This window comes from Pan paniscus, chromosome 20 (assembly GCF_029289425.2).
Source record: "Pan paniscus chromosome 20, NHGRI_mPanPan1-v2.0_pri, whole genome shotgun sequence".
Taxonomy (NCBI): domain Eukaryota; kingdom Metazoa; phylum Chordata; class Mammalia; order Primates; family Hominidae; genus Pan; species Pan paniscus.
The window spans coordinates 14,326,419-14,354,032 of record NC_073269.2 but is presented as its reverse complement, the minus strand read 5'-3'; the positions used below and the strand labels follow the sequence as shown (position 1 = coordinate 14,354,032).

At 44.3% G+C, this 27,614-nt stretch overlaps 2 protein-coding genes across 5 annotated transcripts in view; both read left to right on the top strand.

Moving 5' to 3' along the window:
• Positions 1 to 4,927, top strand: part of ZNF560 (zinc finger protein 560) — a 64,868-nt gene extending 59,941 nt beyond the window's left edge. The window contains exon 13 of the mRNA XM_063599839.1: positions 202 to 4,927. The gene's annotated coding sequence lies outside the window, so the exon portion shown is untranslated. The remainder of the gene's footprint in view (positions 1 to 201) is intronic.
• ZNF266 (zinc finger protein 266) lies at positions 4,638 to 27,614 on the top strand. Of its 4 annotated transcripts, XM_008961904.5 has the most exons (9): positions 5,018 to 5,105; positions 5,354 to 5,417; positions 5,980 to 6,140; positions 20,005 to 20,158; positions 20,925 to 21,007; positions 21,593 to 21,719; positions 22,314 to 22,394; positions 24,468 to 24,556; positions 25,489 to 27,614. In XM_008961904.5, the coding sequence occupies exons 4-9, from the start codon at positions 20,134 to 20,136 to the stop codon at positions 26,932 to 26,934; spliced, it is 1,851 nt and encodes a 616-aa protein (XP_008960152.2). In that variant the 5' UTR covers positions 5,018 to 5,105; positions 5,354 to 5,417; positions 5,980 to 6,140; positions 20,005 to 20,133; the 3' UTR covers positions 26,935 to 27,614. The 4 variants fall into 4 exon arrangements, with proteins under 4 accessions (XP_063455911.1, XP_008960152.2, XP_063455910.1 ...); XM_063599841.1 differs by lacking the exons at positions 5,354 to 5,417; positions 5,980 to 6,140 and adding an exon at positions 4,638 to 4,927; XM_063599840.1 differs by lacking the exons at positions 5,018 to 5,105; positions 5,980 to 6,140 and having other exon boundaries at positions 5,377 to 5,417.

Here is a 27,614-nt window from a genome sequence, read left to right as displayed (position 1 = left end):
TCCACTCACTGACCTTTACTCTTTAACTTGACTATAAATTCCCATTTGCTCATGCTATAATATTCAGAGTTAGCCTACTCTGTCACCTCCACTGCAAAATCCTACTGCAGTGGTCCCTATACCTAACGTGATGGTACTGAATAAAGTCTGCCTTACTATGCTTTAACAAGTTCCACTGATGTTATTTTTTTTTTAATTTAGCACTGGCTTCATAGCAGAAATGGACAGGCTCATCATAAACTTTATATAGAAATGGAAAGAACACCAAATAGCCAAACAGTCTTGAAAAAGAGGAACACGGTTGAAGGAGTCACACTTTTGGATTTCATAAAGTGTTACAAAATTGTAGTAATCAAAACAATGTCGCACTGGCTTAAGGATAAATATACGAATTAATGGAATAGAATTGAGAGTCCAGAAGTAAGCCCTCACATATATGGTCAACAGATCTACAAGGCTGCCAGGGTAATTCAATGAAGAATGAAAAGAATGTTTTCAACAAATGGTTCTGGGAGAAATTGATACCATACTGCAAAAGAATGCATTTGGGCTTTTACTTTATACCACCTACAAAAGTTAACGGATACCACATTGGGGATTAAGCTAAAAAAATTAAAATATTAAAAAACCCCACAAAAGTTAGCTGACAATGGATCAAAGACCTAAACATACATGTAAGACATACAATAATTCCCAGAAGTATAGGCAGAAAAGTTTCATGATACTGGATTTAGTACTGTTTTCTTAGATGCAGTATCAAAAACATTGCAAACAAAAAATTATCAACATTAAACTTGTACTTCAGAGGACACTCATCAATATTATATACTTTAGTATTCTAAAATATTCCATCAAGAAAGAGAAGGAAAACCTATTGAGAGAAAATATTTGTAAATCATATATATGATAAGGACCTCTCTTCAGAATATATAAAGAACTCTTGCAACTCAATGAAATTTTTTTTTTTTTAAATAGAGAGTTTCGCTCTTGTTGCCCAGGCTGGATTGCAATGGCACCATCTCAGCTCACCGCAACCTCCGCCTCCTGGGTTCAAGCGATTCTCCTGCCTTGGCCTCCTGAATAGTTGAAATTACAGGCATGTGCCACCATGCCCAGCTACTTTTTGTATTTTTAGTAGAGACAGGGTTTCTCCATGTTGGTCAGGGTGGTCTTGAACTCCCAACCTGAGGTGATCTGCCTGCCTTGGCCTCCCAAAGTGCTGGGATTACAGGCGTGAGCCACTGCACCCGGACCTTTTTTTTTTTTTTTTTCCGAAACAGAGTCTCACTCTATCACCCAGGCTGGAGTGCAGTGGCATAATCTTGGCTGACTGCAACCTCTTCCTCCCGGGTTCAAGCGATTCTCCTGCCTCAGCCTCCCGAGTAGCTGGGATTACAGGTGTGTGCTATCACGCCTGGCTGATTTTTTATCTTTTATGATGTTGGCCAGGCTGGTCTTGAACTCCTGGCCTCAAGTGATCTGTCTGCCTCAGCCTCCCAAATTGCTGGGATTACAAGCCACCGTGCCCGGCCAGAAACCAAATTTTAAAAGGGGCAAAGGAATTGAACAGAAGTTTCTCCAAAGAAGCATACAAATGGCTAACAAAGCACATTAAATGATGCTGAACATCACTAGTGTTAGGGAAATACAAGTCAAAATCATGAGGTATCACCTCATACCACTAACACAGTTAACATGAAAAAGACTAAAGTGTTAGCAGGGACGTAGAGAAGTTGGAGCCCTCATACATTTCTGGTGGGAATGTAAAACAGTACAGCCCCTTTCAAAAACAGTGTGGCAGTTCTTCAAATTCTTAGATAGTTACTGTATGGTTCAGCAATTCCATTCCCAGATATATACTCTAGAGAAATAAAAACCAGCTGAGCATGGTGGCTTATGCCTTTGTGGAGGCCGAGGCGGGCAGGTTGCTTGAGCTTAGGAGTTTGAGACCAGCCTGGGCAAAACCCTGTCTCTACAAAAAATACAAAAATTAGCTGGGTGTGGTGGCTTATGCCTGTGGTCCTAGTTGCTCAGGAGGCTGAGGTGGGAGGATCGCTTGAGCCTAGGAGGTAGAGGCTGCAGTGAGCTGTGATTTCTCAAAAAATAAAAGCCAATATGCACAAAAAGATATATGTGAATTTTCATAGCAGCATTAATCACAACACCCCCAAAGTGGAAACAAACCAAATGTCCATCAACTGAAGACAAATCATATATGGTATATACATAGAATGGAATATCATTCAGCAATAAAATAGAATGATCTAGGCTATAATACAGATGAACCTTGAAAAACGTTATTCACAAAAGATTGTATGATTTTTAGGCCGGGCATGGTGGCTCACGCCTATAATCCCAGCACTTTTGGAGGCCGAGGCAGGACTACTTGAGCCCAGGAGTTCGAGATCAGCCTTGCAACATAGTGAGACCCTGTCTATACAAAAATAAAGATAAATTGTATGATTATATCCATATGAAATGTCTTCAAAAGAAAAATCTGTAGTGATAAAGTAGGTTTGTGGTTCCCTGGAGCTTAAAGAGGAGGTAAATGGGCTTTCCCATTCAAAGATTTCTTTTAGTGTGATTAAAATGTTCCAAAATTATGTTTGAACAACACTGTGAATGTACTAAAAAATATTGAATTATATAGCTTTAAGTGGGTGAACTATGTTGGTTATATGTGAATTGTATCTCAATACAGCTGGTCTAAAAACCAAAAGGGAAAAATCACAATAATAGCCACATCATTGGGAGCATAAAAATTTAATGTCTATTAAGCATTTAGGGTAGTAAGATATAAAAAACAGCTACCGCCAGGTGCGGTGGCTCACACCAGCACTTTCGGAGGCTGAGGTGGGCAGATCACCTGAGGTTAGGAGTTTGAGACCACCCTGGCCAACATGGCGAAACCCCATCTCTACTAAAAAAAAAAAAAAAAAAAAAAACAAAAATTAGCTGAGCGTGGTGGCGCGTGCCTATAATCCCAGCTACTCGGGAGATTGAGAAAGGAGAATCTCTAGAACTCAGGAGGTGGAGGTTGCAGTGAGCCGAGATCGTACCACTGTATTCCAGCCTGGGTGACAGAGCAAGACTGTCTCAAAAACAAACAAACAAAAAAGCTACCATTATTATTATTATTACCACAGAATATTATTAGTTGATACAAAACCACTGGAATGAAAATATTATGATCTTGATATTGGCATAAGTAAATGTATTACTGGCATAGAGTCTAGAATCAGATACAGGTATACACAGGAATTTATAGTTTAATAAACATGGAATTTGAAATCAGTAAATCAAGGACAGTTTATCAATATGTGGTACTACAATAATTGGCCATGTTTCTGGAGGAAAGAGATATTGTATCCACTATCCCACACCACATGCTGAAACACATTCTATGAGTATGAAAGATTTCAATGTTTTTAAAGTAATATGCTGCAGAAGAAAATTAGGAAATCTATATGTAATCTAGAGTTTATGAAGACTTCTTAATGCAAGAGAGGAAACTTAAAAAAGAAAATCCTTTTTTAGTTGAAAAATTAACTGCAAAATAGTTACCGGTTCAGTAGATTCATAAAATATTTGATAATGTACATGAACAGTTCTTCATGTTAGTAAAACAGTGTTCAAAATAACTTTATTAACTCCATAAAGGCCACCCACTACAAAGCACAGCAAAAACGATTTCTGGAGAAACTAGAATCACTCCTGCAGAAGTGAATGCCTGATATCAGTGCTATTTTACAACGCGGTATGGGACGCCCTGGAACTCACTGTAAGATCTCAGAAAACAATATATTATTCAAAGAAAAAAAAATCAACATTTACAAAAAGTATCAGCATATTGAAAACACAAAGGAATCAACTATTAGAATTTAGCATGGCGTCCAGATAAATGAAATAAGGGGAAACATTGGCCTCAAGTTAAATTGGGCCCGGCGCCGTGGTGCACGCCTGTAATCCCAGCCTTTTGGGAGGCCGAGGCGGGATGACTGTTGGAGCCCAGGAGTTTGAGATCTGCCTGGGTAACACCTCAACTCTGGGGGAAAAAAAAATTAGCCGGGCGTGGTGGCCTGCGCCCGTAGACCCAGCTACTCGGGAGGCTGAGGCGGGATGATGGCGTGAGCCCATGAGTTTCGCCCCACAGCACGCCAGCCTGGACTACACAGTGAGACCCTGTCTCAAACAAAAACAAAAACAAAATAAAAAACTAAAACTAGACTGAATGAATGGAGGAGATAGGCCATATCATGGACTGGCAGGATTATCAAAGGAAGCATCATTTTGAGGGTGCTAGGAACGTGGGAGGAGGTGAGAATAAAAGCTTTTTGTGAGCATTGTGCACATCCTGTGGGGGAGCCCCCACCTCTAACTGTGCCAACACCACCGACCCCACCCTAGGTTAGCCCCGTCCGCAGGGCTGGTTCTAACCTCAGCCTTGTGCTCTGGGCCCCTTTTGGCCTCCATCCCTCAAGGTGAGCAGACTCCAAGGCCTCCAAGGCGTCTCCGTAGCCACTGGGGAGTAAACCAGAATCTCTCTGCCTGAGGTTGTTCAGCTCGGCTGAGGTTGCAGTTCCCGAGCGCTCCTCCAGGTTTGAGGCTGGAGGCGGAAGTGACGTCAGCGGAGCGCTGCTGTGTTTTCCGGCGCTTTCTCCGCGCCGCCAAACCCGTTTTCTTCCTGGTGGCGTTCGAGCTTAATACAGCTTTGGCGAGGTCGGATGACGGGTGGGAGCCAGCGGTGGAAGGGGTGGCGAAAGTACCGGTTTGCCCCAGGCCGCCGAGGGGCCTCCTTAGAGAGACCTTGCCTGCTCCGCTCGCGTCCGCCGGGGCCGCGCGGGTCCTCCTGGCGCCGCCAGGTTCAAAAAGCCACTCGAGTTGTCACTGCGACGGCCCTGGGCCAGGAGCCGTTTCGGGATCTGTCGTAAGGGCGCTTCCTCAGGATTTTTGCAAACACGGTGATTGCCGCTTCAAACTCCTCCAAAGCAATTCTTTGTGACTTTTTTTTTTCCAGAAACAACGAGTTTTCGTCGTTCGAATCAGGTTGACTGTGGTCTTTCATCCCCCCAATTTCCCGTACCTGGCGAGTCCAGCTCGTCGCGGTGAGTACTGGGGTGAAAGTTGGTTTCGGGGGCTTCTTCCTCCTGTTTTATCTGAGAATTTGTTTTTCTCTTTGCGCATCCTGTATTTACTTTTGACACACTACATTCAGGTAGAAACATAAAGCTATTTTTTAGGTATCTGGGGTGTGGTTATTTCTCTATGTGAATATAAACGTTTGTAGACCAGAAGCCTTTCTACTGAAGAAAAGCAAGAATACTCAGCTATTCTTTTTATCTGAACTTCCTAGGCCTGTACCTCCCCACAGAGCTTCAAAACAGGGGCTTTTAGGAAGAAGGAATGGAGGCTTTGAAGTAAGTTGAACATTGCAGGCGTGACACTTAAGGTTTAAATGCTTGGTAATACGTGTCCTATGGATAAAGACATGTCCTTTTAAAACCATAATACTATTAACCCAGAAAATTTTAAATGTTGTTAATATGTACCCTGTGTAAAAAGGTACAGTTCTCCACTTTGTTCCAATATATGGTTTTGATTGTTTTGGGATCTATTACGTATCCAAGTTTCATGTCTTTTAGTCTCTTTAAAACTAGCAGACACTGTTTATCCGTTATATTGTCTTTTTGCGCAGTCACTCGTTCTTTCAGAAAGTTATACATTTTGGTAGTTCTGATTGTATTCTGTGCCGTGTTTAAATGTATCCTTCATTTATTGGTGTATCCTGTAAATGGATGAGTGTCTGAATGGTTAATTAAGGCATAGTAAAAAAATTCAGCCTAGGGCTGTTCTTAGGGAGGTTGTAAACTAGTGGAGGAGGCTGTCATGTAACCAAGCAAATAAGTGTATTACAAATTGATGAGGGTCTGTAAGTAAAGTAGAGGACAGAATTATTTTCTCTATTTTTCTTTGGAATAGGCAGTGCTAAGAAAAGAGTGATATGCAAGCTGAGACCAAAAATATGGTATGATTTAGCCATATTGAAGGGGAAGGAAATAAGAGCTGGGCAAAGCATTCTGTGAATTGGCTGACTCCACTTCTATGGTGAGAGAGAAGAGTGCATCAAAGATTACTCCCAGGTTTGACAGAGTCAGTATTCTTTCTTTGGTTGGGGAAACAATGTGGTGGGATAATTTAACCTTAAATGTATGACAGGAAATAGTAAGTGATACCTTTTTGGAGACAGAGTTTCGCTGTTGCCCAGGCTCCAGTGCAGTGGCAGGATCTCGGCTCACTGAAACACGGTAACCTCCACCTCTTGGGTTTTCAAGCCATCCTCCTGCCTCAGCCACCCTAGTAGCTGGGATTACAAGTGTGCGCCACCATGCCTGGCTAATTTTTGTATTTTTGTATTTTTTTTTTTTTTTTGGGTAGAGATGGTTTCACCATGTTGGCCAGTCTGGTCTCAGACTCCTGACCTCAAGTGATCCACCCACCTCGGCCTCCCAAAATGCTGGGATTACAGGTATAAGCCACTGTGCCTGGCCAAAGTAAGTGATATCTGACAAATGATGTAAATCAAGGGAAAATAGGAGAAGCATGAATGTGTTTTAATTACATGAATAAGAAATTAATTCAAGGGATTAATGAGAATCAGTGCTTGATCACTGAAAAATAAGCTCTCCATGAAAATTCACTGATGTTAATTATTAGTCTTAGGAAATATGTATATTCGTAAACAGACAAAACTTCTCTCGTTGTTTTTTTCAATTCACTTTTGGGTTCCTTCTCCTACCTAAATTAGTCCTTCGTTTCCCTGAAGGAATGTCCAGAGTAAGCACTCTGCGTGACTCCTTATAGACACTCATACACCTAGGGGGTTGGCTTGATACAATCCATGTAAGTAAATGACCAGAAAACTCACCTGCCAATGTGGGCTGCCAAAAAGCTGTGAAGGGGCCACATGGCCTGGAAATACAACAGATCTTAGAATAATGTCTGTTAATTATAACATCGATGACGGAAAAAAAATCAAATTCCAGTAGGGCCACTCTGTAGATTCTGCACGTTCTTCCCATGTCTGCATGGGTTTTCTCTGGGTACTCTGGTTTCTTCCCACATGCCAAAGATGCACATGTTAGCTTAATTGGTGTGTCTAAATTGTCCCACTATGTGTGTGTGTGCCCTGAGCTGTTAGGATGGGCTCTGGCCATTTTCATTCTGGAACTGGAATAGGTGGATTGGAGAATGAATGAATGAATACAAACTATTGTAAAATAAAAATTCCTAAAACATTTGATAATGATACAACTGTACAACAGTAAATGGTACCACTTAGCAAGCTGGCCCCATTTGTTATTGTTTTTGAGCTTCTTGGTGGTAGGAGGTGGTCCTTAGAATTTTTGCTTTGGAAACATTTATTTGTTGATTTAACCCACCACTGTTAACTGCCATCACATACCAATTCATCAAAAATTGGATAAATAGCCTATTTTTATTAGTCTTTCTTAAATGTATATATATTTCACATTTATTTCAATATTTAATATTAGAAGTGTTTGGGGTCTTTATTTAGAAGTTTAGTGATGTTTTTGTGACCAGAAATATGCTGTAGGAGCTTAACTCGCTTATATCAATTAGCATGTGAAAAAATTCGCTTTGTTGTATGTCATTTCGCTTAAAGTCTCAGTTTCCAAGAACCTGCTGATGACTTTAAGTGAAGACTTAAATTCTATACATTTTCTCTGTTTGGCACTTAGGGGTTCCAGTGAACTAGCCGCATGTAGTGAAATCATTGATGGGGATTCTGATATAAAGTTGCTGAGGATGTGCATATACTGCTTTTTGGAGAGTGTATTGGCAAACCAATTTCAAAAACTGTTGGCAGTACATACTAGGTTTATACACATACATGCCCTACAGCAACAGTAATGTATACAGTATGTGTATCAAGATAAAAGTAAGCCAGGTGCAGTGGCTCACGCCTGTAATCCCAACACTTTGGGAGGCCAAGGTGGGTGGATCACTTCAGGTCAGGAGTTGAAGACCAGCCTGGCCAACATGGTGAAACCCTGACTCTATTAAAAAAAATACAAAAATTAGCCGGGCATGGTGGTGGGTGCCTGTAATCCCAGCCACTTGAGAGACTGAGGCAGGAGAATCACTTGAACCAGGGAGGTGAAGGCTGCAGTGAGCCGAGATTGCGCTGCTGCACTCCATCCTGGGCAACCAGAGTGAGACCCTGTCTAAAAACAAAACAAAACAAAACCCAACTGACTTGAGACCTCAATTACATCTGCATTCTCTTCATTTTTGCTTATTCTTCTGTTAGAAACTGGTCAAAGGTTGTGCGTGCGCTCAACAGGAGGGTGTTATCCAGGGGTATGAATGCCAGCAGGTGGGGATCTCTGGGGTCATATTACAGTATTTGGCCACAGTGTGGCTGTAGCCCACTGGATGGTGAAGTTTGCTGGGTTACTCAGGCGGGAGTTAGTCATAGTCCTTAGGGAAGATTGAAGCAGTGTTTCAAGGCAAAGGCCAGCTGCAATGGGTGGGTCAGCCTGTAGGGGGAGTCAGGACACCACTGTAGCTGTGAGGCTTGGACTGGTTCGTGTCTGCCCTGGAAGTGCTGTGACAAACACACCTCTGGGGCACACTCACACTGATGGTGATGGGCAGCTATGCACAGGAAATTTGGATGCCACTTTGTTTGCAAGGCCTGGGACTTCAGTGTTCACGTTCAGAGGCCTTTGGGAACAAACCTTTGGGGTACAGGTCATGCAGCAGCATGCATCCTGGCATGCGCATTGTCTGTGTCATGAGGGACACAAGCCATCAAGCCAGTCGGCACATGTGCAGAGGGTGCCTCTGCTAGTGGGAGTCCTTTGAGCATGTGGCGTCCATATTAGGAGGGCCACAGGGTGGTGGTGACTGGGCCAGGGTTTTGTGGTATCCTAAGGACTGTGTTCTGGGCATATGGCGTGGACAGAGCACCCTCCAATGCCCTCACACCCACACTGCTGACCACCGTGTCGCAATTGTATCCAGCAGGCAACGCTCCCTTGTGCAGTGTCCATCCCATGTCCCCTTTTAGTATGTTCCTCTAATTAGGTCCTGAGGCTTCTGTCTCTGGAGAGTGGCTGTAAATTCTACCTCTGTCCCGACCAAGAGGAGAGGTGTTCTGTTGTGTTGGGCAGGTTAGATACAGAAAAGGCAACACAACAAAACACATCAAGTAGCAGAAGCATTTTATTTCTCACAGATCCGCGAGAAGAGGGTTGCCCTTGAGGTCCTGACAGCAAGTCAGGAGACAGCCGGGTGCTAACCAGTGGGTGGGGAATGAGACAGAGAGGACCTGTGGGACTGTGCCTTTGTTTTGGTCCATGGGCCTTATCCCTCAGGCTTTCCCAGCGTGATTGTGGATTAGGTAGACCTGAGCAGTGGGGAGAACTGATTTACATGACTGATGTTGGCCAGTAGGTTTCATTATGGTCAGCAGCTGTGGGATGTGTTGGGTTTGGGGTCAGTGAGGTGAGGAACAAGTAGGCTATGTCACGAACAGCACACAGGGAGGGGAAAGTTTTAAGTAAGCCAAAGGTGATGGGGTCTGACTGGGTTCCAAATAACTTATGTCAGGCCTAAAAATAGATGTAGGGCAGTTATGTTGGAGGGTATGAGCTGATGATTTAGTAAAGCATATGTAAAGGTTAGTGGTATTGTGGGTAACCAAGGGGCAGGAGTGGTTGTGGTTGGATAGGCAAGGCTGGAGGTCAAGATAGAAAGTGAGAAGGGTAGTAGTGTTGCGGGACGATCAAAGATGGGAGAGACTGAACAGAGTGAGTTCAGGAAAGGTCTTTAAAAGGTGATCACCTGGCTCAGGAGGACTAGCATCCAGGAAAGTCTGAGCCCTGGACAAAGAAAGCAGCCACCCTTAAAGCACTCTGGCCGGGAGCTGCTGATACAGGAAGCGTACTTACAGAAGCGAGAACGAAGGCAGTTGATCAGTCTTTTACATTTATCTATACTACATGTTCCACATCCCTGGGAAACCATGTTTCTGTATTAACCTTGTAACTTTGCAGCTGCGCTAGGGAGGTGAAGCAGGAACTCACTGAGCCTCAAGGAGTGTGAAACTAGCAAGTACAGATAAGGCTGGCTGAGCACAGAAGGAAAAACAGGCAGTTAGTATTCTTGTCTCTTAGGCTACTGGGTAGGGGGGTGGGGTAGGAGGAGGGGCTACGCTACACTTAGCTTTTGCAGGAAAAAGTAAAAATTTTTGGTTGTCTTTGATTGTACTTGTAAAATTCATGAATTCCTTCTTCATTAGAAGGCATCATGGAGTAGGTGGTCCCCTCCCTGGGGTTAAGGAGTTTACCGCCATGAGGCAGGTGCCTCTTGGGGAAAACAGTAATCTCCATTAATTTTAGTAACTCCTACCAGATTTTCCTTCAGGCTTGGGTATGTGGGTGTGCACATTTGAGCAGAATGCAAGTACTCTACCAGGATCAGGGGCTAAGCAGACAGTTCAGAAAGAAAAAAATGTTCTGTGTCCATTTGTGTTTTAGGAGAGGCAGTCCACGGATGTCACTGTGTGGAGGTTTTAGTGTAATGGTGGAGTCATCTCCACCATCAGAGTCTTGGTTCAGGGCTGTGTTGCTGGAGGCAATGTTGTTTCCAGCGGTGATATTTTGGGCTAGGACAAAGTCGTCTAGGATGTCACTGGGGTATAAAGTGGATACCCGTTGAAGTAGATGTGGCCCTCCAGGTTGTAAACCAACAAAGCACCTAGTAAGACGAACCGTTAACAGAATGATATGTAGCTGTACCTGACAACATGTTTTTGTTTCTGTCTTTTGGTGGAAGTTTAGGTTCAGATGGGTCCCCTATCAGATGAGCAGCTGCCGGGCCTCTGGGACAATCTAATGTTAGTAAGTCCCAGGCGACTGTGCACCCTCGATTTGGCCTTCAGTGTTTGTGGGATGGGGGCAAGATTGAAAATAAGTTAAGCCCTAGAGCATGATAGAGAATTTCAGGAGTTTGTTTTTTGGACTGGAATTTGAAAAGTAGTTATTTGAGGACATTTTTCTGTCTTTCAGTGAAACCAGTTATCTGAGACCTATTAGGGAAATGAAAGTTCTATTGAATATATGTTTCGAGGCGCTAGCATTATGTATTTTAAGAAATGAAACATGGGTTGGGCACAGTGGCTCACCCCTGTAATCCCAGGAGTTTGGGAGGCCGAAGTGGAAGGATTGCTTGAGCCCAGGAGTTTGAGACCAGCCTGGGCAACATAGCGAGACCCTGCCTCTTAAAAAAAAAATTAAATTGACAAAAAAGAAGTGAAACATATATGTAGGTTACTAATAATGTCTGTAACTCCGAAGGGAATAAGTAGTGTCCTGGCAAGGTCTCGTATTGTGCCTTTAGTGTTTGGAGAGGTATGGGATTTTGCTTTATATTTTGGGTATCTGTCAGACAAGAGATTCCCAGGGTTTTGTTTTTTTTTTTTTCCCACCCTGGAAGGGAGAGTTTTTAGGTAATGACCCAATAGTTTATTGTAACCATGAAGAAGGTGGGTCGGTTTGTTGACCTGGGCATCCAGTGCTAAGACAGCTGCCTGAAGTTTGGCCAGGCACGTTGTTTCTTGGGTCCTGTCCTTTATTAGGGACATCCTGGCTAAGGGATGGAAGGCAGCAGCATTCCACTGAGCCCCATCACTTATAATGGTCAGCAGTGGCCTTTGCACAGTCTATGAACTCCCATTAGTGTTCACTTAGTTAATCCCAGGGGCTTTCCAGGTAGTCAGGGGACCTGTGGGAGGGAGGAGTGACCACCTTCAGCACCCTGGCATCAGGCAAGGGACTGAGAACAGGGGAAGCCACTGCCTCCTGCGGGTGGATTAGACCCAAGGGCCTGAGATTGGCTTCATCGTGGCCTAAGGAGGCCTCAGTGGCCAGGCAGAGCTTATGGGGGGTTGTTTCCCTGACCCAGAGCACAGTGGGCAGCTGCATAGGAGGATCACAGGCTCAGGTCTGTGAGATCCTCTGTTTCCAGGAGAGCCCAGTAGATGGCCAGTCACTTGTTTTACTGGTGAATAACAGGAAGTCAGGAGGGGCAGTCTCTCCTAGACGGCCTGGGGCAGCTAATGACCATCGTAAGTGGTCTAGAGACTCCAGCAGGCATTTAAAAAGTTGCCAGTCTCTAGCATGAAGGGAGTCCTTTTAGGAAGTTGATTTTTTACCCCCGTTTTCTTTTTTTTTTCTTCGAGGCATTAATAGGAGTGCTTGTTGATTTTAATTTAAATTATAATTTGTAAATCAGGAATATGTTGCCACCAGAACCCAAAAATTACTAAAAGATACTGGAATTACTTCCCCTTAATGACATGTCAAGAGTTTCCTTGGGGAAGGCTGTTATCGGTGCGGTGCATACCTGTGTTCCTGGAGAAGGTGGATGTTGTTAAGATCTCGTTTGCAAAGATCGTATGTGATGACAGATCTGTTGGGTAGCCTGGAAAAGGTGTGTTGTGTCCCATCGGAGGGAGAGGCAAGCTGCAGCTGAGAGGCTGTTGAAATAGGCACTGAACAGGGCATGTTGTCCAGGCCGGGTGTGGTGGCTCACACCTGTAATCCCAGCACTTTGGGAGGCCGAGGTGGGCAGATCACTTGAGGTCAGGAGTTCAAGACCAGCCTGGCCTAACATGCTGAAACCCTGTCTCTACTTAAAAAAAAAAAAAAAAAAATTAGCTGGGCATGGTGACGCACACCTGTAATCCCAGCTACTCGGGAGGCTGAGGCAATAGAATCCCTTGAACCCTGGGTGGCGGAGGTTGCAGTGAACCGAGATTGTGCCACTGCATTCTAGCCTGGGTGACAGAGCAAGACTCAATCTCAGAAAAAAAAAAAAAAACAAACATGTTGGTCAAATTTATAATTAAAAGCACAATAGTTATTGGTTGTTTATTGAATAAAATCAGGAGTTTTAATAATATTGGGTGTGGGCACCTTGATGGATGGGACCACAGTATGAAGGCTGTAGTAATCCAGCATGAGGTGCCCTTTATTTTCTTTTTCAGATTCAAGAGCAGGCACAATTGGGCTGTCAAATGGAGAAGCAGTAGGGATAATCACCCCTTCATTAATTAGGTTTTATAGAAGTTTTCATCCTTGAGGCCCTGTTGTAACTTACATTGGGCCATGTGAAATATTTCAACTGATTATCCATGGGGTCCCATTTTATCAAGCCAATTTGTAAGTGTCAAAGTCTCACTTTTAATTTTAATTTGTTATTTATTATGTTAGCATATTTATACCTAATATGGAATATTTTAGGGCCATGGGTACTATGACTATGGGAGATTTAAGCAAGGCTACAGTTAAAGCGAGGCGTACCTATTTTTTTTCTCCTGTATTTAGTTACCCTTTTAAGATTTTAGGGAGCACAATGTTTGAATTTAGTGGGATCCCCAGGTATAAGTGTAATTTGAGCCCCAGATTGAGTAGGCCTATGCAGTTTTGTTAATTGGTACATTTTACCAAATGTTAGTTAAAGTCTAATTACCTTTTATTTTTTTCCCCATGTCTCATGGTCTGTGTTTAAATCATTCAGTAATCTAGGGCCAGCGGGATTATGTTTGTTAGACCTGGCATTTGTTTAGTACTTAAAGTTCAAAAAGTTCCTCTTTTTTTTTTTTTTCTTGAACTTGTAACCTCCTAAATCTCGAGGCTTTTTTTCCTTTTTTTTGGTCTTAGACTTTTAACTGCCTGAAGGGTTCTTAATTTCTGTCTCTGGTTGATAAGAGGAAAAGAAGGAGGGGTAAGGCGCCCAGTTCTTCTAGGCAACAGAGGACTGGGAACTCCAGACCTCAAGACAATCAGTTTCTTTCCCTCTATTTTTTTCTTCTAAGTGAAATCTTCAGAATGGCTTGTATCTCCAGGTGGCTAAAATATTTTTTCCTTTGTTTACCTGACAAGCTCCCCGTGGTCCCGAGTGGCCCCTGGTCCTCTGGCCTCCATTTGTGCTTCCCATCTGACCCCTTTGTAGGCAGCTGCCTTTCTCTCTAGGGTGCCCAGTTGACCTTGTCAGGGTGGGGGCGTAGAGCAACAGATGCAATGGAAGGCAGTGTCCTGGGGATAGCAGACCCCAACAGCAACCTTGCCAGCGAGGTGCCGTCATCTCCCCAGTGAAGGGGTTGCTACTGTTGTCAGAGTGGGAAGTCTGGTGGCCTCGTCTGTACTGCTTATCCATACAGTGGGCAGTCAGAATGCCGGTCTTCCTCTTGCACTCCGCTAACCCTTTGACTGGCCCAGCGCCTGCCTTACCCCTTCTGCCTCTCAGTAGCAAGCCTGTTATGCCAGAGTGAGGCCTTGGGAATACAGTTGGCTTCCTCCAGCCCAGCAGTTCCTATTTGGGGAAGTGACAGCAGTCTTGGATAGTGACTGTCGTGCCCCTCTTGCCCTCTTAAGGCTAGCAGTTGGTGAGTCCTAGGGAGCGCTTGGACTATGGAGGACCCACCCAATTTAGGGATGGGAGTATTGGCAGTGCTCCACAGAGACAACAGGCAGCAATGCACAGCAGCAGAGAGGTACCCCAGCAGGCTGTGGAGCCCTCCCATATGGCATCAGCCATGTGAGTGGGCCAGGTAGTAAACAGGCCAAGAGCAATCTGAAGGCCTGGTCTTGTGTCCCTCAGGTTGTGACCACACACCCTGTTCACCACACTGAATATATTTTCCTCTGTTTTGGTCTAGGGGGTCTCTCTCTCTCTGAAGAGTGGCTGCAAATTCTAGCCCTACCCAGACCGGGAGGAGAGTTACATTCCAGTGTGTTGGGCGGGCAAGATGTAGAGGAGGCAGCACAACAAAACACATGAAATGTCAGAAGCATCCTCCTACTCACAGATCCCCAGGATGGGAGGCTGCTCTCGGGGGCTGATGGAAGTTCAGAGACAGCCGGGTGTTCAACCTGTGGGATAGGAATGAGAGAGGACCTGTTGGGCCTTGCGTTATTAAGGTGCATGGACGTTATCCCTCAGGACTTCCTTTGGGGGTCGTGGATTGGTTGCACAAAGGAAAGTTCTTATTTATATGACTCTGGTGTTGGCCACTAAGTTTCACTGTAGTCAGCAGCTGTGAGATGTGTTGGATTTGGGGCCAGTGAGGTGAGGAACAAGCAGGCTGTATAACAAACAGCTACACAGGCAGGGGAAGTTTTAACTAAGACAAAGACGATGGGGGTATTGGAGCTGAGATAAATAAACAGCTAACTGGCATATTTCACTTTTGGTTCTTTACCATCCATATGCACTCTCCTACACACATAGGAATTTCTTTGGAATAATTAAACAAGTCTATATTCCTACCTAAGAAGATATGAGGGAAGAAGTCCTCACCCACCCCCAAAGGAGCAGATGCGCAGTTCACACAGTCCTTTGTATTCCCATGGCACGCCATGTCAATTACTCCTCAAATTTAGTCCCATTCTAACTATTCTGTTTCTTAAAGACAAAATTATAAATGTAACCTCTAATAATGTGTATATAAAATAAAAGTGGGAAAAAGATAGAAGTAAATGGTTCATTTAAATAAACGAACACATGGATATAAACACACATACGTATAACAAGCAGAGAGAAAACATGCAAAACTACATTTCTTGTTTCTGTCACTGGTCTTGAGGTTGTAGTTGATGTCCATGGTTTACTTCTTCAGTGACTAATTCCATATTTTCCCTGCCCTCCACTTGAACCTCAGCTGCTCCAGGTTTTGTACCAGGGAGGAGCGATCCAAATCTTCGTTCGCCCAGAGTCCGAATCCTCTGTTGTCCTGCTTTCGTTCAGTTGTGGTTTTCCATTAACCTTTTCTATGGAGTATAGAAGTACTCGGAGGTTCTACACTTCATCACTTCATCCTCCTTGCCTCAATTGTCTAGCAGTGCCACAGTTTTCCTTTGATAATTGGGATTAACCACTCCAGCCAGTAGATTAACTTTTTTCTTTTTTTTTTTTTTTTTGCTTCTTGGTTTAGTGGTATATGAAGCCCAAAAGGGCCAAGTGGCAGTCTCCTGTTCCAATGCATTAGAACCATAACCGTGCCCCCTGGGGGAGGCATTTTCCTCTAGGGTCTAAGAAGCTCTCCAGACCAGCAGTGCTCTGAGTTGCTGGGAATAAAAGCAAACTTCTGTCAGTGGAGTTAATTCCACCTTCACCCATCAATTCTATTTTTTTGTTTTGTTTTGAGATGGAGTCTTGCTCTGTCGCCCAGGCTGGAGTGCAGTGGCACAATCTCGGCTCACTGCAACCTCCACCTCCCGGGTTCAAGCCATTCTCCTGCCTCAGCTTTCCAAGTAGTTAGGATTACAGGCATGTGTCACCACGCCCAGCTAATTTTTCGTGTTTTTAGTAGAGACGGGGTTTCACCATGTTGGCCGGGCTGGTCACGAACTCCTGACCTGAAACGATCCACCTGCCTCGGCCTCCCAAAGTGCTGGGATTCCAGGCATGAGCCACCACGCCTGGCCTACTCATCAATTCTTGGACCCATGTATTCTGACTCTGGGAGACAGTACCATGGAAGGCTTTATGACTCAAAGCGTACACCTTGACCTATGAGTCAGAATTCCTTTCTAAGGGTTGTCCCTTCCCCCATTTGGCCCTATAACTGAGTTTTCAGTATGCGATTCCACTTTTCATGTAGATCCACTGCTTCTGAGTGATGGGGTGTGTGATGGAACCAGTTGATTTCAAGGACATGCTTCCATTGTTGCACTTCCTCGGCAGTCAAATGCTTTGCTTGTTTAGAAACTCTGTTGTGTGGAGGCCATGACTACTGATAAAGCATGTTGTGATTCCGTGGGTGGTGGTGTCAGCAGAAGCCTAACTAGTCGAAAGGCAGATCCACACCGGAACGTGAGTCTGTTCTGGTGGGGATGAGTCTTTGACAATTTCCTGATAGAAGAGGGCCCATTACAGCATGGCTGGCTGGTCTCCTCTAAGGAATGGTGCTGTATGGGATGCTCAGTGTTGATTTCTGCTTTCAGGAGATTAGGCCCAGCAGTAATGTTAGCTGGGTCGGACTTGGTAAGGGGAAGTCCTTATTGCTGAGCCCACACATAGCCTTTATCCCTGCTGTCATGAACATTTTTTAATGGGCCCATTGAGCAAGCACTGAAGTGCAGCTAGGAAAAGTAACAGGTATCTTTAGAGCACGTGATTTTGTCTGCCCTATTTCTAGTGGATCACGGCAGGCATTCACGTGGGACACAATCTTTCCTTTCAGAGACGTCCATCCATATACCTTTTCCTAGGTTTCCTTGTTACCACTCTGGTTCCTTCCACATTTTTGACCATCCAGCCAAGCCATCGGCAACTTTTGATGAATCTGTGTATGTGTATGCATGCATCTTGTCAACTCTTACTCCAGACCCAGAAGCAGGCCAATACACTGCCTGAAGTTCTGCCACTCGGAAGATTTTCCTTTAGTACTGCCCCCTTCAGGGTCAGCCTTTAGCGGGGCTGTAGTGCTTCTGCTCTGCACTTTTAGCGGGTGCTAGAGCTAGTCATTGGACTCGGGGAAAGCAGGAAGCAGCCCTCTGGAATGCAGGCAACCCTGGCTATTGTGCTCATGAGCAGAGGAAGTTGGGGTGCCAGTAAGGATACAAGACTGAGAGCACTAAATATCCACATTAGGTGGCCAGGGGAAACCAGTCTTTGGTATGCAGACAGGCCATGGGTGGTGGCTAAGTGCATAGAAAGAGACAGTATTCCTGTCACCCTTGCATTCTTTGAGTAGTTCAATGCATTTCCTCAGAACTCAGATGCATATTGTGTTATGAATTGTGATGGGGCTGTAGTCTGGGTGTACTTTAACAGTGTTGAGAAGGATCTCAGTTGTCTGTCCAGCCATCACTGGGTGCCTTTAGGCTCCATGCCAGGTCAAGGGGAACATTGGCACCCAAAGATACCTAAGGCTGCCCATGAGATACAGAGACTCCACAAAGAAAAGCAAGTTGCAGTGTCACCCAGCATCATCCAAGAACATTCCTAGAGACTCGCAGAGTTCCTTATGATAAAAGGTTTTGTTGTGGCCAGGTGCAGTGGCTCACGCCTGTAATCCAGCACTTTGGGAGGCCGAGGCGGGCAGATCACAAAGTCAGGAGATCGAGACCATCCTGGCTAACAGGGTGAAACCCCGTGTCTACTAAAAATACAAAAAAATTAGCCGGGTGTGGTGGCGGGTGCCTATAGTCCCAGCTACTCGGGAGGCTGAGGCAGGAGAATGGCATGAACCTGGAGGCGGAGCTTGCAGTGAGCCGAGATCATGCCACTGCACTCCACCCTGGGCGACAGAGCGAGACTCCATCTCCAAAGAAGAAAAAAAAAAAGGTTTTGTTGCTCCAAAAATAGGAAAGTTCAATGTGTGTATCTATCTACCCAGTAATGTTGTTACAAGATGTATAAAGGAGTATACATTACAGATACACAAGAAGAAATAGACAAGTCCACAGTTGCAGTGGGAGATTTTAGAATTTTTATCTCATGTTATTTAAATAGTAGAGAAAAATGAAGATAGGATGTACATTTGCGAGAGATGAGCACACTGCCTAATTTACCTGTCCAGTGTTGTGTCTGCTAAATGAAGGAAATCACAGAGTGCTTACCTGGAGTTGAGAGTGAAAAGATAGACTGGAAGGGGCAAGAAGGTTTTCATGGGGAGACGAACATGTTTTACATCTTGTTTAGGCTTTTGATTATGCAAGTGTATGCGATTGTCAGAATTCATCCACTGAATACGTAAGATCTGTACTTTTAATTGTACATTAATTATATTTCATGTTTAAAATAACATAATTGGTTTAGATTTCACCAAATTAAACACATTTGTGGCCCTCTTCAGCCTAAGGATCCCCAGTTTGAAACCCATGGTAGTGGGTACAATCTACACCAGGAGTCTAGACATGGGGTTTCTGTAACCCAGTGTGACCTCAGAGTTTCAGCCTTCTCATTCGTAGAATAAAGGCTGTAGCGTCCTTGTGGGGGTGTATCTGGTTCATGGATAATGAACTGTTCAGTTTTCAGTGATTTTCATCGTTCAGATTCCATTCTGTCAATCAGCATTTGCACTGTTGTTCTGTGTTTGATTTATTAAAGATTGTGATTAATTTTTATTAAATTTTATTTTAATTGTATAAATTTTATTAAAATACATTCTATTGTTGGGTCATACTCGGTTTATATGGAGTGGGTGTTCAATAACACATGTGGGTGGTGACCATGGTGTTGTACTGTGCAGGTTTAGACTAACGCTGGTCATGTGGGAAAGTAAGAGCAGCCACAGATTGGGTGTCAGGGACAAAATTGCCTGTGTTCAAGTCCTGGTTCACAGCTTCCAAACTGGATGATTCTGGACCAAATCCAAGTGTTGTCTGAATGTAGGTTTTCTTTTTTTTCTTTTTCTTTTTTTTTTTCCTTTTGAGACAGAGTTTCACTCTGTTGCCAGGCTGGAGTGCGGTGGTGTGATCTCGGCTCACTGCAACCTCTGTCTCTCAGGTTCAAGCGATTCTCCTGCCTCAGCCTCTTCAGTAGCTGGGATTTATAGGCATGCACTACCATGCCCAGCTAATTTTTGTGTTTTCAGTAGAGATGGGGTTTCACCACGTTGCCCAGGCTGGTGTTGAACTCCTGACCTCAACTGACACACCTGCCTTGGTTTCCCAAAGTGCTGGGATTACAGGCGTGAGCCACCGCACCCGGCCTGATTTTTTCTTTATCAAATAGGGGTCATTGATATCTACTGTAAAGGGTGGTTATGATAATTAAGCGAGTATATAAAGCTGCTAGTGTGACTTCTGACACACACTGTTCCTCAGTAGTGGAAGTTGGTCTTCCTACTATTTGTAGTGTACACCGTTTTCAGTGTCTTTTCCTCTATATGCTCTGCAGAGAGAGTGCTAATGATGTCTGATGACTGATAAGTAATGCTTGTTGATTAATGATTTATACAAACAGGATACCATTAACCCTGGATAAAGAGAATGGAGGTTACCTCTGTCCGTGTAGATTCCTAAGCTGTCCTGGAGTGATCCTTGGAGTAAAGGAAAGGTGCTTTGAAGCACATTTAGCCATCAGCCCTGTGGGATGGCAGCCACTGATTTGTCCTATGGTAAGTCCTGTTTCTGTTCATTTTCAGATACCCTGCTTTAGGTGTCCCCCCCCCCCACACAGTATGGAGTCCAGTGGCCTGTGCCTGATCATTCACGCTGCAGCTTCATTTCTGAGGTGCTGATGTGGGCTAGGGAATGCTTTGTTCCTTTTTTTTTTTTTTTTTTTTTGAGACAGAGTCTTGCTCTGTTGCTCAGGCTGGAGTGCAGTGGCATGATCTCAGCTCATTGCAACCTCTGCCTCCCAGGTTCAAGCGATTTTCCTGCCTCAGCCTCCTGAGTAGCTGGGATTACAGGCGTGTGCCACCACACCTGGCTAATTTTTTGTAATTTTAGTAGAGATGGAGTTTCACCATGTTGGCCAGGATGGTCTCGAACTCCTAACCTCAAGTGATCTGCCTGCCTCGACCTCCCAAAGTGCTAGGATTACAGGTGTGAGCCATCACGCCCAGCTAGAATACTTCATCAGCCCCCTGCTGTGTGTGCTTTGGGAAGAGGTGCTGTGTATTTCCAGGGTTAAGTTTCCTTATCTGTAAAATAAGACTGTTACCCTTTTCCCAGTGGGCAGCATGGCTGACTATCCTTTTTTTTGCCTTTACGTGAGGCAGTACTGCCCTGGAATTGATAGCGGTAGTGTGTATGTCTGTGTTTTCTTGAGTGTGCAGGAGTATATGGGAATCTCACAGTAGGATGGAATGACTTTGGGGTATGTGAATGTGGGAATTATCGTCAGCCCTGGGTTCTCATGCCTTCTTTCTTTTCCATGAGGTCTTTACAGGGACCCAGTCTGCCTTCAAGAAAAGACAGAAGTAGAAAGGGTGGTGGCTGACTGTCTGACAAATTGTTATCAGGTATGCAGGAAGTATATCCTTCTCCAAAATATCATACTTGCATCACCAGGTAGACACATTTCCTTCTACACAGAATTATCTTCAGAGCTTCTTAAAGCAAATAAAGCCTCCTTCAAGGACTGAGTCCCTAGTTGAATTCCCGGAAGGAGTGGAGCCTGTCATATTGGTGAGGGTTTGCCTTGAATGTCATCCCAGTATTTCAATACTGATTAATTAGTCTTCCCTCATGGTCCCAACTGCATAGTTTTTATTTTGTTGAGTGTTCTGACACATGGTAAGGGACATGAAAGTATCCTTTGAGATAATCTATCCATTCATCAGTGTTTATCTAGCATCTGCTCAAGAGTGTGCTGCAGTGGAGGGAAATCAGATGACCTCCCAGTCTGGTTGTGTTAGATACAATCATGTGTAAGAAGTGCCATTCAAGCCGTGTCACTGGAGGGGACTGACAGTGAGTGAGTGTGGATAGAGAGGACCTCCTGGGGTGGGCAATGTGAGCCCTCAGACTCTGTAGGTATTGCATTTTGCAGTGAACACTGGTAGACATGTTTTGTGGCTCAAGCCAGCATGTGTGTGATGGTTTAGGATTCAGTGACTTTTGATGACCTGGCTGTGGACTTCACCCCAGAAGAATGGACTTTACTGGACCCAACTCAGAGAAACCTCTACAGAGATGTGATGCTGGAGAACTACAAGAATTTGGCCACAGTAGGTAAGACTGGCCTCATCCCTTGTAGCCTACTATGGAACAGATTATGTTATGTACTTACTGTATTGCACATCAGAGATAGCAACTCTGAACACAATGGGAAATAACAGACATAGTCCCTGCCCTAATAGGGTTTCATCTACTTGGTGATTCTCAAAATGTGGTGTCAGATGAAGAGCATCACCAGCACTGTTGGAGATGTATGTTCTCAGTCTCCACCTTTGACATACTCAGTGAGAAACTCTGCAACAGGGCCCCTGTCATCTGTGTTTTAACAAGCTCTCATGAATCTGATGTGCTATAATGTTGAAGAATGAGATGTATAGTTGTTTCCCATGAGAATGAAGATCTCTTTGTTTCACTTAACTTCCTATTTGGATAAAAGTCTTAGTGCTTTGTAAGTGTGTACATCAGCCTGGATTTGGGCTTCAGGGATCAGAGATCACCAATCTTTTGGGGGCACAGACGATATTTGCATTTTTAGCCCTTTTAAAATAATTTCACTGCTTCCATTGGAACTATATCTCCTGAGTTGTGGAAAGATTTATCATCTCTTGCATGAGCCTCTTCTGGTAATGTATCTTTCTTTGTGCACAGGATATCAGCTCTTCAAACCCAGTCTGATCTCTTGGCTGGAACAAGAAGAATCTAGGACAGTGCAGAGAGGTGATTTCCAAGGTGAGTGTTCACAAACGACCGCCCTGGTCAATAAGTTCAGTATGTTTATAAGTATAATGAGGAAACTTTTTTTTTTTTTTGAGATGGAGTCTCACTCTGTCACCCAGGCTGGAGTGCCGTGGCACAGTCTCAGCTCACTGCAACCTCCGCCTCGCAGGTGCAAGCGATTCTCCTGCCTCAGCCTTCTGATCTCCTGCCTCAGCCCCCTGAGTAGCTGGGATTACAGGCTCGCGCCACCATGCCTGGCTAATTTTTGTATTTTTAGTAGAGACGGGGTTTGACCGTGTTGGTCAGTGTGGTCTCAAACTCCTGATCTCATGATCTGCCCACCTCGGCCTCCCAAAGTGCTGGGATTACAGGCGTGAGCCACCACACTTAGCCATAATGAGGAAACTTTTTAAGATGTGCTTCATCTCACAGTGTTGAGGCCATTATTTTTTTTATTTTTATTTTTTTCTGAGACACAGTTTCACTGTCACCCAGGCTGTAGTGCAGTGGTGCGATCTCGGCTTACTGCAACTTCAGCCTCCCGGGTTCAGGTAATTCTCCTGAGTACTTGTCCTCCCGAGTAGCCGGGACTACAGGTGTGTGCCACGCCTGGTTAATTTTTTGTATTATTAGTGGAGAGAGGGTTTCACCACATTGGCCACGCTGGTCCCAAACTCCTGACTTCAAGTGATCCACCTGCCTTGGCCTCCCAAAGTGCTGGGATTACAGGCATGAGCCACCATGCCAGGTAGGCCATTTCTTTCTCAGAAGTTAAGAAATCTTCAACTTCTCATACTTTTACGCTTTGTCTACTCATTCTTTTCTGTGATAGGACCCGTTGGTTTCTTCTTTAAAAGTTCCTGTTTTGGGCCAGGTGTGGTGGCTCACGCCTATAATCTCAGCACTTTGGGAGGCTGAGGCGAGCAGATCACATGAGGTCATGAGTTTGAGACCAGCCTGGCCAACATGGTGAAACCCCATCACTACAAAAATACAACTATTAGCTGGGCGTGGTGGCGCACTCCTGTAGTCCCAGCTACTAGGGAGGCTGAGGCAGGAGAATTGCTTGAACCCTGGGGCCGAAGGTTGCAATGAGCCAAGATCGTGCCACTGAACTCCAGCTGGGGTGAGAGAGCAAGACTCTGTCTCAAAAAAAAAAAAAAAAAAAAAGGCCTGGCACGGTGGCTCACGTCTGTAATCCCAGAACTTTGGGAGGCCGAGGTGGGAGGATCACCTGATGTCAGGAGTTCAAGACCAGCGTGGCCAACATGCTGAAACCCCGTCTCTACTAAAAATGCAAAAATTAGCTGGGCTTGGTGGTAGGTGCCTGTAATCCCAGCTACTCGGGAGGCTGAGGCAGGAGAATCACTTGAACTTGGGAGGCGGAAGTTGCAGTGAGCCGAGATTGTTCTATTGCACTCCAGCCTGAGTGACAAGAGTGAAACTCTTTCTCAAAAGAAAACAAAAACAAAAAACAAGCTCCTTGTTTTGATGTGTGCTTTTTGTTCTATTCCTCAACTTTCCTTCCATGGTAATATTCTTTGTGTTCACCATCAGTTTATAATTTTCATAGAATCAGTTTGTAGTAAACTATGTAAAATTTTGACGCTATATCCTTATTATTGCCAAATTTTTGATATACAATCTTCAAATCTGTCTTTGTGTTTGTTTTTTGTTACCGTGTTTAATTTGAAAACAAATACAGGGGCCGGGTGTGGTGGCTAATGCCTGTAATCCCAGCACTTTGAGGGGCTGAGGCGTGTGGATCACGAGGTCAGGAGTTTGAGACCAGCTTGGCCAACATGGTGAAATCTCGTCTCTACTAAAAATACAAAAATTAGCTGGGCGTTGTGGCATGTGCCTGTAGTCCCAGCTACTCAGGAGGCTGAGGCAGGAGAATCACTTGAACCTGAGAGGCAGAGGTTGCAGTGAGCTGAGACCACGCCATTGCACTCCAGCCTGGGCAACAGAGTGAGACACCGTCTCAAGAAAAAAAGAAAACAAGTACAAATGATCCCTCTCATTTTCAGCTCCATCTGTCTACCCTGTATGTCTCCAAACCCTTACATTTCTTTTTCTCTTCAGCTTCAGAATGGAAAGTGCAACTTAAAGCCAAAGAGTTAGCCCTTCAGCAGGATGTTTTGGGGGAGCCAACCTCCAGTGGGATTCAAATGGTAAGATTAACAAGGATACGTCTTAGTTTTCACATTTAGAGATGATTGGGGATTCCATTATAGAAAATCAGAATAAAGGTGGGAATGGTGGCTCACACCTGTAATCCCAGCACTTTGGGAGGCTGAAGTGGGAGGATCACTTGAGGCCAGGAGTTCTAGACCAGCCTGGTCAACGTAGCAAGATCTTGGCGCTAAAAACTAAATTTAATTACATTAAAAGAAAAAGAAAATTAGCAGAATGAGAGCTCTTTGAGATAAGTAGCATTCCCAAAAGGGATAATGACTCTGGAGAGAGACTCAGAATATGATGACTTGGGGATGCTTGAAACCTAGCTTGACACTTATTGTTGTTTTTTTCTTAGACAGAGTCTTGGTCTGTCGCCCAGGCTGGAATGCAGTGGCATGATCTTGGCTCACTGCAACCTCCACCTCCTGGGTTCAAGCGATTCTTGTGCCTCACCCTCCTGAGTAGTTGGAAGTACAGGCACGTGCCACCTTGCCCGGCTAGTTTTTGTACTTTTAGTAGAGACAGGGTTTCACCATGTTGGCCAGACTGGTCTTGAACTCTTGACCTGAGGTGATCTGCCCACGTTGGCCTCCCAAAGCACTGGGATTACAGGCGTGAGCCACCGCGCCCAGCCAACACTTAGGTGTTTTAGAGTTCCCCTCAAGTACACATTTGTAACTAGATAGTGAGTTTTTAAGACAATTTCATAAAACTCTACAGACATTTGAGATTAGAGTAGATGGCACAGCCTGGCAGGAGTTTTTTGTCATTCCGCTGGAAAGAAATCAAAAGGGCATACTTATATGTGTGTAATGAAAATGGTAAACATGATAATAATCATCACAGTGTGCCTCTCTTCAGATGAGTGGAATCTGTTAATCAATCTGAACAGTCCTTTAATCATCATTCATTCCTTTATCAACAGATAGGAAGCCACAACGGAGGGGAGGTCAGTGATGTTAAGCAATGTGGAGATGTCTCCAGGGAACACTCATGCCTTAAGACACATGTGAGAACTCAAAATAGTGAGAACACATTTGAGTGTCATCTGTATGGAGTAGACTTCCTTACTCTGCACAAGAAAACCTCTACTGGAGAGCAACGTTCTGTATTTAGTCAGTGTGGAAAAGCCTTCAGCCTGAACCCAGATGTTGTTTGCCAGAGAACGTGCACAGGAGAGAAAGCTTTTGATTGCAGTGACTCTGGGAAATCCTTCATTAATCATTCACACCTTCAGGGACATTTAAGAACTCACAATGGAGAATGTCTCCATGAATGGAAGGAATGTGGGAGAGGCTTTATTCACTCCACAGACCTTGCTGTGCATATACAAACTCACAGGTCAGAAAAACCCTACAAATGTAAGGAATGTGGAAAAGGATTTAGATATTCTGCATACCTTAATATTCACATGGGAACTCACACTGGAGACAATCCCTATGAGTGTAAGGAGTGTGGGAAAGCCTTCACCAGGTCTTGTCAACTTACTCAGCACAGAAAAACTCACACTGGAGAGAAACCTTATAAATGTAAGGATTGTGGGAGAGCCTTCACTGTTTCCTCTTGCTTAAGTCAACATATGAAAATCCATGTGGGTGAGAAGCCTTATGAATGCAAGGAATGTGGGATAGCCTTCACTAGATCTTCTCAACTTACTGAACATTTAAAAACTCACACTGCAAAGGATCCCTTTGAATGTAAGATATGTGGAAAATCCTTTAGAAATTCCTCATGCCTCAGTGATCACTTTCGAATTCACACTGGAATAAAACCCTATAAATGTAAGGATTGTGGGAAAGCCTTCACTCAGAACTCAGACCTTACTAAGCATGCACGAACTCACAGTGGAGAGAGGCCCTATGAATGTAAGGAATGTGGAAAGGCCTTTGCCAGATCCTCTCGCCTTAGTGAACATACAAGAACTCACACTGGAGAGAAGCCTTTTGAATGTGTCAAATGTGGGAAAGCCTTTGCTATTTCTTCAAATCTTAGTGGACATTTGAGAATTCACACTGGAGAGAAGCCCTTTGAGTGCCTGGAATGTGGTAAAGCATTTACGCATTCCTCTAGTCTTAATAATCACATGCGGACCCACAGCGCCAAAAAACCATTCACGTGTATGGAATGTGGCAAAGCCTTTAAGTTTCCCACGTGTGTTAACCTTCACATGCGGATCCACACTGGAGAAAAACCCTACAAATGTAAACAGTGTGGGAAATCCTTCAGTTACTCCAATTCGTTTCAGTTACATGAACGAACTCACACTGGAGAGAAACCCTATGAATGTAAGGAGTGTGGGAAAGCCTTCAGTTCTTCCAGTTCCTTTCGAAATCATGAAAGAAGGCATGCGGATGAGAGACTGTCAGCATAAGGAATGTGGGAAAACCTAAAGGTGTCCCTGTTCTCTCTGAAGACATGAAAACTCGCTGGGGAGAAACCCTATGAATGTAAAAATGTGGAAGCAACTTTGTATCTCAGGTCTTAATGAACACATATGAATTCACAGTGGAGAAGACCCTGCATCAGGGAATGTGGAAATGACTTCGCTGAATTCTCAAGCCTTACCAAACACATCAGAAATCTCACTGGAGAGAAACCGTATGAATGTAGAGAATCTGGGAATACCTTTCTGAATCCCACAAACCTTAATGTGTGTATGTGAACTCACATTGGAGAGAAACCCTGCAATTTAAATGGTATGGTCTGGATGATGCCCCACTCCATATTTGTAAGCCCTAAGTCCTAGTTCCTTACACTATAACTGTATTTGGACATAGGGTTTTCAAACAGGTGAGTAACTTCAAATGAGGTTGTTGGGTTCGATCCCTAATCTGACATCACTGGTGTCCCTATAAGGGAAACTGAAGGAAGGATACACATGGAGAAGACTGTGTGGATCCACCAGAAGATGGCCATCTACAAGCCAAGGACAGAGACCTGGAACAGATGCTTTCATTATGGCCTCCAGAGGAAACCAACCCTGTCTCCACCTTGATATTGCACTTCCAGGCTCCAGAACTGTGAGGCAATAAATTTCTCTTGGTTAAATCA